Genomic DNA, 12820 nt, shown 5'->3' with positions numbered 1-12820 from the left:
CTGGTCTGATCTCACTCACTGTCTGATCTAGCTGATATCTGGTGAAGGACAAATAAGGATGTTACATTTTATCTCCACAACCTTGTTGAAGAGGAAATACACTGGAGTAGATGCTCACATTTGCGGTTCAGTCACTCCTCCTTTGTATGTACATGTGTTTCTCTGTGTGTTTCTGAGTGTGTGTGTTTGTGTCTGTCTCTCTGTATGTTTGTGAGTTTGTGAAAGAGACAGAGATGGGAGAGAGGGTTCTATGTGCTTTGCACAGAATTGATGTCAGACTAGAATTTGCTTAGGCTACTGTCACTCACTATGTATAAATGAAGACTCCACCCCTCTTGGTAGAGATATTAGGGAGCTGATGTAATGGTACTGATGTTAGTGTATTGAAGAGAGAAAACTGAAAACAAAAATCCAGAAATGCAAGAAGGATTTTTCCACCACTGAGCAGTATACTTAGAAATAACTTCTGGATTAAGAACCTATTTATTTCTTGCAATAAAATATAGATAATGGAGGCAATTGGTCCATCTAGCTTATTTCATGGTGGAATTTTGTGGTTTGCCTCTTCTTAGCAGTATCAATGCTTCTGGCAATTTTTCCATTAAACTCAATTGACGGGTTCGACCAGCATCTTAAAGTCTCTGTTCTCATTTTTTTTGGTAAAACAAGAATTTAAAAACATGCTGGTTGACTTTTAGTAATTTTACTCCCCATCAGTGAATAAGTACCAACCTGGGTGAATCTTAATTGTTATGAATCTCAACACTTTCAGCTGTACACAGAATGCAATCTTTTTTCCCATGCATCTCCGGTACACCACTAGAAAATGTAAAAATGAGATATATTTATAGGGCATGAAATGGTACTTTGCAATATTAGTAATAAATGATTCATTATTTGATATAAAATGTTCCTATTGACATTTAAAATACTTTCTTTTAAAGCAGCATCCCAATGAATTTCACATCGAAACAGTAATGTTATTGCTATCATACAATGTGTTTTCAACTCAGCAAAAAATATCTGCAACTAATTCTCATGGATTCTTTCAAAACATTGATTTTTTTCTTTAATTATAACTTTGATATTTGTAATTTTTCTATTATTTAATTTTTCAGTGAAATACAAAAATGCTAATTAAGCAAGACAGAAATGGACAAACAAAGCAATATTGATCTATTGGCAAGTACATGTATTCTCTTTGGCTTTTAAGAAGTCCTTATTGGGAATGCTTAACAAGTAGTTAGATGGGGTGATGAACCCTTCTATTAATCTTGTCAATCAAAATGTTTCCTAAAGAAATGCAATAAACTAGTAAATAAATAATATTTCCCCAAAATATATACTGCAATGCTACATATAGAAAAATTTTCCACATCATAAACATATACTCTGAGGACTGAGTAAAGGAAATATATTTTTTATTTGAAATACAGGTGCTTTTAAGCGGTTTAGTGGCATCTGTTGACAACAATGACACTTGCTTAGGTGTGTGCACTGTTTCTTACAGAGGTCATAAACAGAAACTTAAAAACATACTTTAAAAGAAAAGTAACAGTTGGTTCTCTGGGCTTCAAATGACATTTATTACATTCCTCTATATTACAAGGCAGCAATCTGTTAATAATTAAAAGAAAAAAAGTATCCTGTTGTCATTTTATACAGAAACCAGTACATGCACATCTGCATATCACATTTGATGAGGAATCTCCGGCGCAGAAGCTAAAGATATCTCTTTAAAATGTAATAGTTTTTCTCAGCATAATTGGCTGTTTTTTTAACCCTTAAAGGGCTAGTCATGATATTTGTTGTGCTAATCATCTGGAGTTCTAATTTATTTGGCAGGGCAGAGGTTAATTATGCATAACATTGTATAAACTTAGGTACATCTACACTTTCAGCTTCAACTGTAGTCCTTGAAATGATTAGCAATGTCCATGAAGATCAGGTATATGGATTAGAAATAGGAGTCCAGCGCTGGATCCATTATACAGTGCACCTCTATAGGTTAGCTTGTTAATACATAGCAGCATCAGAAATCTCAGCAACCAGGTGAGGTTTTATTGAACAGTGCTCACGGTTGTGGGGATCTGTTTCTTATTCGGTCCTCTCCTTTTTTTGTTTTCAGGTCTTTCTTTCCTTACTCGTCTTTCTTTGTTGTTTTTATTTTCTTTGCCTCTTTTGTTACCTTTGCCTTGTTTGTCTTGTGTCATTTCTTTCCCTGGTTTCTTTTGCTCTTTACCCTTACTTCCTAAAATAAAAATGCATGGATTAGTATCAATAATCCAAATTAACATAAAGAACACTTAGAAAGAGAAAAGATATGTATGGAAAATTACATATATTCCTCTATCAGACCATGAAGAAATTGCTCTATCATGAATTCTACCAATTAAGTTTTAAAATCTACATAATAAATTATAGTGGTACAGGGTTTCCCCACAATTCTGCGCTGTCATTCAAAGAGATTTTGGCTAATCTTCTACCTCAATTTCACCTTCCCACACTATCCCCAATTCTTTTCAGTCCATTCATATTAAAAGGTCTATCAATTTTCCAGCTTGAATACTGAAGAGATATCCAAAGATCCACAATCCTTCCAATTATTAAAGTCCATTTCATCTCAATCCTAACCAGGTTAAATGTGATAAATATATTTGTTTTAGTCTCAGTGGTAGTTGTTTCATATCTCAATTATTTCAATACATATTAGTCCAATGGATTAATAAACTGCTGCTTTTTTGGAAAAGAATAAAACCACCCCCATACCATTCAAGTGTTCAGTGGGCTTAGCCAATGAACAACATAGCCAGTTAGAAAGTGTGTTAACAAATGGGCAATCTAGTATTATTTCCAGCATTCTAAGTAAGTAACATATCACATTCTCCCTGGTCTACAGTTATTATTTATATTCTTCTGATGGCTGGATCAAGAACCGCAGCAAAAGTGGTTTTAGGCCAGAGTGCTAATGCCCCATGCTTCCTTGTGGCTGGGAGATGTTCAAGAGGGAGTAAAGAATAATAAATATTCCCTATCCCTGCTGGAACAAAAAGTTTTTAAATTTTATTTGTGTCATGAGACAATTGGTTTGCAAATGTAATTCATATCATGTTGTGCAAATTAACAGCTGTCAGAGCATTTTAATTAAAAAAAATCATCTTCAAACACCCTTATCCCACGGTAAAGGAACCCAAATACCTTGATCATTACTCGACAACGCATGAAACTCAGACATAGCTACAGTTATTGTTTGACATTTTTGTATAATGATGATATTACATTTCACAGCTGCACTACAAGAAAAGGGGAAAAAATGCCAAACACAATGAATGGCGCATCCTGAGGCCCTCGGGTGGGTTTTGGCATTTCTTAGTCATTAATGATAAAAGGACCCTGAGATCATTGCACTTCTGACTTTTAGCATACTGCAAACTATTTAGAACAGTCAAGATAAAGGGGGAGGTTTTTAGTCATAGCCGATATGTCTTTGTCCTCCATTCAAATCTTATCAGCTGTGGAATTATGCTTCCCTTTTTCTTTCTTCTTTTCCATTTTCATTCTGTCGACATAAACTATTTCTCCGTCACAATTATTGTGAAAGTTACAAACTCCTGCAATATTTCAATACTGCTTCAAGAATATGTCTCACAGCTTATTTTTACACTGCTGTAGCAATGGATAAAAGGATTCAGAAAGGCTCCTATAAGCACCAAAAGCACAACCGACTGAATCTGCTGTTTGTATAAGGAAGTGCATGTGTTTGGAGTCAGTGTACCCACCAACACATCTCCCACCTTCCCTCTACTCAATGTTCTTCCCACCACATGTGCTCTCCATTACTTCTCATGAGAGTCTAATTCTCAAGTGTGTGTCTATTCCATCACAGAGGGAAAGCCGATATTATAGAACAAGGTATGAAATCAGAGAGGTGATGACAGTATCTGATTCAATCTTTAATATGGAACAAAGAAATGGGAATAGACCATTCAGGTCTTCAGTACTATTCTGGTATTTAATTACAGCATGACTTACTTTGGTTTGGTAATCCTTGCAACTTTTTGTTATATAAAAAACCTAACAATCTTAGTTTCAAATTTCCATTGATTCTTAGTCATAACAACCTATTGCAAAAGGGAATTTCTGATTTCTATGTATCCAGTGACATTAGAATTGGCCTCAATGTTTCTGGGTTAGAGTGGAGGGAAATCAGCCAACGTTCTTGCTCAATAAGATAGCATTATTGTCCAAATTCCCTTTTTAGCCTGGTGAGTTTGTGTAATTTCTGGAAGAGACTCAGTGGACATTTGCCTTCTCCCCATTTCTCTTCATTGAATTATATGACCAGAAAGTTGCCTGAAGCTACTAACTTCAGTCATCATATTAATGATCAGGTGCATATGGGCATCTTAAATTCTCGTATGCTCAGAGGATGATAAGCATGGTATTGAGTACAGACATTAATAGTAGCTATTAATTCTACAACATCACAATTACCATTTTCACTCACGTAAAATGTCATTTTAATTTTCTGCACTCTCTATCCTCATCTCTTCTATGATTTGTATGGTCATTTTCTTCCGTATCTTATCTTAAATCCCCGTCTTTATATTTTTTTCCATTCTCCTTGCATTTCCTCATCTATTTCACTTGCTCAACAATTCTTGACCTCATCTCTTTCATGCCAATTGCAATTCACCTCTAGCCTTCTTCCTTTACACCTCCAAACATGAGCCAAAAGCGACTACCCTTGATATATCTAGGCATCATTTGATCAAGTGTGGTATCAAGAAATCCTAGTGCTCAATAGATTTAAGGGTTGGAGAGTTGTGCATGCGACTTTCTGAAGTTGTAGGCACAACTAACACAGAAAATCATGGCTGTATTGAATGGCTGTCAATCATCTCAGCCCAAACCATTGCAGCAGGAATTTCCCAAGGCATTGTTCTAAAGACAAATACCTTCATCAATGACCTCTCCATCACAAGATCAGAAGGTTAATGGTGACATAGTTGAGCTCCATTAAAAATTTCTCAGATAATAAGCAACAAGATTTGAACAACATCCAACTGAAAAATGGCAAATATCATTCAAATCATCTTCAACAATAAGCATTTAACCATCTCCCTTTGAATAATCAATTGCCTGCCATTAACAGCTTCACCACCTTCAATATTCTGGGGATTGCTAATGACCAAAAACTCAACAGGAGCAGCACAATATAAATAGTGCCACTACCTGAGCAGGCCAGTAGTGTACAGGTTATTTCCTGACTTTCCAATGCCTCCTCTCCATCATCTGCTTGACACAGGTCAAGAATGTAATGGAACACTCTGCAGCTTTCTGAAAGGCTGCAGCTGAAAAACAGTCAACAAGCTCAACACCATCTAATTAAAGTAATATGCTTGACTGGCAACTATCCACCTCATAATCACTGACTCCTTCACTCATCAGTAAACTGACTGCAGGATACAATGCAAAAGTTTATGGAGACTTCTTCAGTAGTCGTTAGAAAGCATCACCCATTCCCAACATTTTCTAACTATGATCCCACACCATTCCCCTTCAACAACCATCGTCTGAATGGCCAAGGACAGCAGGTGCATGGGAATATAATTACATCAAAATTCCACTTAAATCATTCATAATCTGGACTTGGTCATTTTTCATTGTTCTTTTATCAGGCTCAAAATACCCACCCAACCTAATGTGGGTCTACATTCACCACATGGATTCCTGTCATTCACGAAAGAAAGCTCATTAATATTTTCTTAATGGCGTCTATAACTGAATGATTATTTTGACCTTGCAAACAGTTAATATCCTGAATTTAAAAAAAAATCCTTTTCTCCGCCTTTGCCACTTTCTTTCCAATCCATCTTCATTACCATCCTCTGGTACTTTACCCCTACTTATCCTTTCACATAATTCTGCACATGACACATGATAAGGAATACATTATATAAAAGAAAGGTTAATGCAAATTTGTCACAAATTTTTGGTTAGCCTACAGTTCAAATAGTAGGTCTGGCCTTTTCCCGGCATTGTCCAGGCATAATTAGAAGTCCAGATTCCCATATCACAAGGCAAAGATGTTATGTCACCTGACCTGATCTCCGTGTAATATTGCTGTAGTAATAAATAACTGATTTTGCTCAGCCACACCCCAAGCCTTTAAAACTTTAAAACCATTATAGTGGCAGCCACAATTAAAGGCCCAGAAAATGCCAGAAGATTTTATGTTGACATATTGTGATAGGATTACTCTCTGCACACTTTCGGATGAATGATGAATTATTTAATGAATATATGCTTGAATTGCATGTCAGTGTCTTCACAATTACTTGAAGTTACATCTCCTGTATATTAATTGGTGCTGTTGTGCAATGGTTGGTGTGGTAACCACATCCCAAGGAGTGGATCAGATCTCCCATAATCTGCTTTGAAGGAAGTTGGTTTAAGAGGTTTATGCTGTAGCACCAAGCATTTGATAGAGGAGCAAGGAAAACAGATGTAGGTGTGAGGAAGGAGCCGGCTGGAGCAGGATGACACTGGACTGACCGTAATGTAATGGTGAGGAGGATTCTTACAATGTGTCTCTCAACTGTTTGGGAGAAATATTTCTGATATCTATGAAGGGGGTTTCTGTTGCTTCCTATCATCTGCCTCCAAATACACAGCAATCAGAAAATAGAGGAAGGGTGACACAGTACAAAACATAATTTCCTTCAATTTGTGCAAAAGGGGCAGATTTTTGTTCAAAATTGTAAAAGAGATCTTCCCTGGCAACCAACCCATCTTTTAAGGCTAATAGCACTGAAACAGCTGCTCTGGAATCAGCATGCTAGGCTTTTCCTCTTTAGCTGATGTCGTTGCAGGAAGTTTGGGAGCAGAGGTCTCTGAGATACTTCTTCACATATTTACATTACTGGGGCCCACTTCAGGCAGTCGCCAGAGATAACAGAGTGGAAGTTCATGACGAAATGAGAGCACTCTGGCACTTCCTGGTGCCTTAGTGACTCCCACCGAATCATCAGGCAGATAGAGCACACCCACCCCTCCGACCCAAACCTCCTGCTTTCTTAGATTCAAGTAGGAGGTCCTGACTGTACAAAGTGGTGGCTATTTCAGTTTGGATAAGAAAGTAAATAAAAGAGTGTGCAGACACCTTTATTGATACTGGTTCTGTGAGCATCATTGCTCTAACTTTCTTGTCAGTGGAGGTTTATTAGGGCTGTAATTTTTCTGATTACCTGATGTTATGATAATTGAGCCCAGCTGCATGCAGTCCTGCTCATAAATCAACTTTGGCCCATTTATGTCAAGCTGGAGTTGGTGTATGCCAGTACCTCACACCTACTGGGTTTAGGTTATTCCACCATGTTCAGAGCTTCTTTCTCTCTGCGCTTCTGATCATGCATTCATCCATATGAACATCTCTGCCAGGTTATGAAGTACATACTAGTTTTAGCATGTGAAAATAACTTGGCGGCATTCCTTTTTCCTTCAGGCACAAGTGACTCCAGTTTAATAACTCACTTACTCTGAGACAGAAATTCTTTAGTTTGTGAACACTGTGTTGTGGACCCATGCCAGCTTGATGTGCATAGGTGGGGAGTGACATTCTATTGTGCACATGAATCCCAGGTCTTCAGAGGTGAACTTCCACAAAACGTGCTGTAACAGCAACCTTTGTTGCCTGATCTCCCATCATGGTTAAGACCTTTAAAGAGGAAGATTCCAACCATCACTTCCCCTAGTATTCCTCTTTGGGGCATATTTGACCTTAAGTGACATCTCACTGATGGGTTTACCCGCCATGTGCCTCTTGATGATGTCAGAGGTGGACACTCAGTGGAAGGAAAATGGTGGTCAGGTGAATCCTAGTAATAGTACGCTTAAAGGTCTTGCTAATAGCTGCTTGATTGAAAGAGTCAATTCTCTGCCTAATTGAAGATCCTTTGCATAAGTTAACTGTGGATCATTGAAACAATGCTGGAGCAGACTTTCACTTATGCAACACTTAGTAGAATTTCACAGGATTGACTTTAATTGAGCAATAAGCACAGAAAATACTGGAAATATTCAGCAGTTCAGAAAATGTTAATGAGAAAGAAATGGAGTTAACTTTTCAGATCAATGATCTGTCATCAGTTTTGATAAAGTATCTTCCACCTGAAACTTTAATTCTGTTTCTTTCTCCAGAGACGTTGTCCGAACTTCTGAGTGTTTCCTGCACTTTCTGTTTTTATTTCAGATTTCCAGCATCTGTAGTTTTTTGCTTTTTACCTTTATTGTGTGTTGATTGATATCTTCAAACATGCTCAATGGCCTTTTAGTGTCAATGGGTCATACGCGTGGAGGAGTGTGTTTGAACTTCCAGTACCCAACCGCACTCACAGATAAGTTTCCAGATAAAATTCCATAACGTGGTGGATAAAATCTTTAAGCTATGTGATAGAATTTCTAGTTCACTGTTTTCTTCTCTGGAACAGCTACTGCTCTGGGTTTCTGTGAATTTTCAGCACAGTGATTAGTATACCCCAGCCTCAAGGCAATTGCAACATAAGAAAGTAGGGGCAGGAGTAGGCCACTTGGCCCCTCAAGCCTGGCCCACCATTCAATATGATCATGGCTGATCTGCCCTAGGCCTCAACTCCTCTGTGAAAGTTCCCCACAGCCCTCAATTCCCTAATCTTTCAAAATTATACTACTTCCTTATCAAATATCCCCAATGATCTAGCCTTCACAAAATTCCAGGATAGAGAATTCCAGAGATTCACTACTCTCTCTGAGAATACCTACATGTATTACAGTTTTAAATGACTGTCTCCTAATCTTGTACTGCATTCCGAACACTTTCTAAGTGTTTTCCCCTATCACTTGTGATGCTTCCTGCCCTATTCCTTTCATTGTGATTATTGTTACATAATGGAATCACAACCCCTCCTCTTCCTACCATGAAAAGGGCGGCACGGTAGTGTAGCGGTTAGTGTAACGTTATTACAATGCCAGCGACCGAGTTCAATTCACGCTGCTGTCTCTAAGGAGTTTATACATTCTCCCCGTGTCTACATGGGTTTCCTCCGGGTGCTCCGGTTTCCTCCCATGTTCCAAAGACGAACAGGTTAGGAGCTGTAGGCATGCTATGTTGGAGCCGGAAGAGTGGCGACACTTGCGGGCTGCCCCCAGCACATTCTCAGTAACGCAAAATGATGCATTTTCTGTGTGTTTCTATGTACATGTGACTAATAAATAATTTTTAAAACATTTTTAAAAACCTTCAGTTGTTGGAAATATGAAATTAAAACAGAAAATGCTGGAAACACTCAGTAGGTCAGGCAGTATCTGTGGAAAAAGAAACAGAGATAAAGTTGCAGGTTGAAGACAATTCTTCAGAACTGGAAAAGAGAGAAAACAAGTTTTAAGTTGCGGAGAGGCTGGAGGAGGGATTGTTAGGATAAATCAGACATTTCTGATATGCTGAGGTCAGGGTTGTCATGGGAATAAACTGTAGATGAAGTCATCTAGTTAATAGGTTAATGAGACCAATCAGAGAGAGAACATGAACAAAGGAACAGAAAAGCCATGAAATAAGGGCAGTTAGAGAGCAAGAACACAAAATATGAACATAACAGCTATGAAAGGGAGAGCTGTAGGAAATTCCCTACAGGCCTGGAGATGATAATGGAGAGAAAAAGCAATTCAAAGCAATCAGAACCAACGTCCAAAGGTAAAAGCCAAGCTTAGCTCAATGGTAGCTTGATTCTGATTGAGAAGAATGTGGATTAAGATCCACTCATAATGACAACATAATCCATTCTAGCAAGGATGGAGGTAATGCTACACTATTAGACATGAAGTCTTTCAGAAGATATGCTCACACCCCATTTTCCATTTTATGTGGGGTCAATTTAAAAAGCAAGTAAGATCCACTGTATCAGGCAACAATTATCCATCAACCATTATCGTTAAACTGGTGACCTGTTCATTTATCTTATTCATAGAATCGTAGCAATTTACAGCACAAAAAGAACCCATTTAGACCATAATGACCATCGGTGAACAAAAATGAATTTTAGGCAAATGCCATTTCTCAGCTGTTGGTTCATAAACCTGCATCTATGGCTCTTCAAGTGCTCATCTAGGTACTATTTTAAATGTGATGATTTTTTTTAGACAGTGAGTTCCAGGCCCCTGACACTTGTTGAATGAAATATTTTTGTCAAGTCCCTGTGACAAATCTATCAATTAATTAAATCTATCCTTTTAGTTACTCACCTCCTTGCTAAGGGAAATTGACCTTTACCCCTGACTATGCTCCTTCTAATTTTATACATCCCAATTAATTTTCATCACTGTTCCAAAGAAAACAATCCCAGTCTAGATAGTCTTTGCTAATAACTATAATTCTCCAGTCTGGCAACATCTTGGTAAATCTCCTCTGCACTCTCTCTTGTGTTTTCACATCCTTTCTGTTGTGATGTGTAGACATTACTCTAGCTGAGGTCCAACATGTTCTAGCAAGACCTCCTTGCTCTTGTATTCTATGCTTTGACCTATAAAGTTAGTTATTCCATATATCATCTTACCCTCAAAGATCCAAGGACATACATTCCCTCCATTCCCCTACACTCCTTACTATCATAATATTTATCACGTACTCTTTTGCCCTCTTTTCCCTCTTGCTTTTCCAAACTGAATTCCATTTGTCAGTTTGGTGCCCACTTCACAATCTTAACCGGGACTTTCATCAAGGTATATGGCGTTTCCCAGTATCACTTTAATAGCTGCAAATTTCTGCTCAGAGTAAATGAAAAATAGCAGAGTTAACATTGTGGTAAAAGAAGCAAGAGGAACTCTGTGGGTCAGGCTGAAAATGGACTGTTGATGTTTCGAGTAGAGACCCTTCATCTGGACCTGAAATGTTAACTGTCCATTTCCCTCCATAGATGCTGCCTGAGTTCCTCCAGCATCTTGTTTGTTGCTCTGGATTCCAGCATCTGCAGTCTCTTATGTTAACATTGTGGTAATTGACTTACTGCCCTGCTACACCCTGTTGTCATTTTTATTCAGGCATGCCTCCAGGCAGTCCAATTGTCTGACATTGTATGTTGGCCTCTTTTCCTTTGCAGTTGTAATCCAAAGTACTCTAATTTTGTGAACCAACCGTGTTTCTCTTGTCCCCACATGAATAATTTAGACCACTGTGAAGCTGAGCCTTGCCCTCTATGATCCCATCCAACCCAACTTTCAGCAGGTCAGTTTATATAGTGAGTTGTTTGATACTGCAGCAGGGCAGAGCTAGTCACCTGAAGCAGGATTTGCTCATCAGTGGTAGGTTAATGAGACCACTGTGCCATACCTACACAATTAGAGAGCCAATCAATGTACTCTCCAGAAGGATTAACCAACTGGTTCACACGACTCACTGATGAGAGATTCAACAACTGATCTGCTCTGGGATTAGATGGCCTGATTCAGGCACTCTGCTAGATGTTTGGTTTGTGCAATCTCTTTCTGGGCTGCCTACTAGTAATAAGATTCCTTACAACATACTTCATCCCAATATGAATGTGAAACAGACAGATCTATGACATTGTCTTAAAAAGTATACATTAGTCATAATACACAGAATATGATACAACACATGTGTACATAAATGTACATAAGAAATCAAATCTGGAGTCTAAGGAGTATGCATATTGAAGATATCTTTATGGCTTTTTGGATATTTTCTTTTGCTACAGGCCAAGACCTAATAAGTTCTTCCATCCAGGAAGATGGCAACACATCCCCACATCTACATTGAACAAACACAGCAAGCTCCAGGCCATCTTCCTGCTGTAGCTTACTCTAATTGTTTTTCTTTGTGCAGCCTGCAGCAACCACTAAGAAGTCCCTTGATCTAACACATGTAATGCTATCAACATATGTGCTGCTATTGTGTACCTAATTATCAATGGCACAGCATTAGACATAGTCACAATATTTCAGAAAATTTTCAGTTGCAATAGTAACTCAGAATTCAATTGTTATCCCAGTTTCTTAGTGCTCCACTAGATAGCGTACTTGTAACACAAGAAACTGCTTATCCTTGCCCATTGTCAGAACATGATCAAACTCTTTTCATTTTTAACTGTCTGGACAACCATCAGGTCATTACATACTTTGACTGGATGGTTGCCAGTGCAGCCCTCCAGCAGTGTGGCCACACTCATGGGCACTTGTTGCCTTGAACCACTTAATCATTCATGAACTTATTTTTCAGATGGTGAGCTCATTCATGGAAATGAAAGATGAATTTAAACATATTGAAGCAAATTGTGCAGGTTTACTATAATATTACTGTTAAATTGCATTTTGGGTAAAGAATTAACAAAAACAATCAGGTGAAAACAGCAGGAATAAATGCCTCATGGGAAAACTGAATTGTAAATTGAGAAGGATTAACCAACTGCTGGGATTAGATGGTCTGATTCAGGCACTCTGCTAGTGGGGGGAGATGTTTGGTTTCTGCACTCTCTTTCTGGGCTGCCTATTTCATTTGATGTAATACTTTTCAGGGATCAACGCGTTCAGATTTTATGCCATTCTTTCAATTGGTTAGAATTGCTTTTGCTTTTGCCTCTTTTGCCAATCAATTGCCATATGGCAACTGTATCAGCTGCAATAATGTTCAACCTTGTAAGTACCTAGATCATTTATTATTTTGGTCTTCAAGGCTATTTCTTAATCTCCATCACCAACACAATTTAGGTTACAGACTCACAATGAATAACTGTGACTAATCTTGGAAATCTTGGGAGCTTGGCCTTCAAGA

The 12820-nt window shown here is 38.2% G+C and overlaps 1 protein-coding gene across 1 annotated transcript in view; it reads right to left on the bottom strand.

The window, feature by feature from the left end:
- Positions 1–1505: 1505 nt before the first annotated feature.
- The window catches only part of rspo3 (R-spondin 3), a 54169-nt gene continuing 42854 nt past the window's right edge, over positions 1506–12820 (bottom strand). Inside the window, exon 5 of the mRNA XM_052024837.1 lies at positions 1506–2251. Coding sequence (XP_051880797.1) covers positions 2061–2251 — 191 coding nt within the window. The 3' untranslated portion in view covers positions 1506–2060. The remainder of the gene's footprint in view (positions 2252–12820) is intronic.

This window comes from Pristis pectinata, chromosome 10, assembly GCF_009764475.1.
Source record: "Pristis pectinata isolate sPriPec2 chromosome 10, sPriPec2.1.pri, whole genome shotgun sequence".
NCBI classification, from domain to species: Eukaryota; Metazoa; Chordata; class Chondrichthyes; order Rhinopristiformes; family Pristidae; genus Pristis; species Pristis pectinata.
The sequence above is the reverse complement of the archived record's forward strand: the minus strand, read 5'-3'. Positions and strand labels throughout refer to the sequence as shown.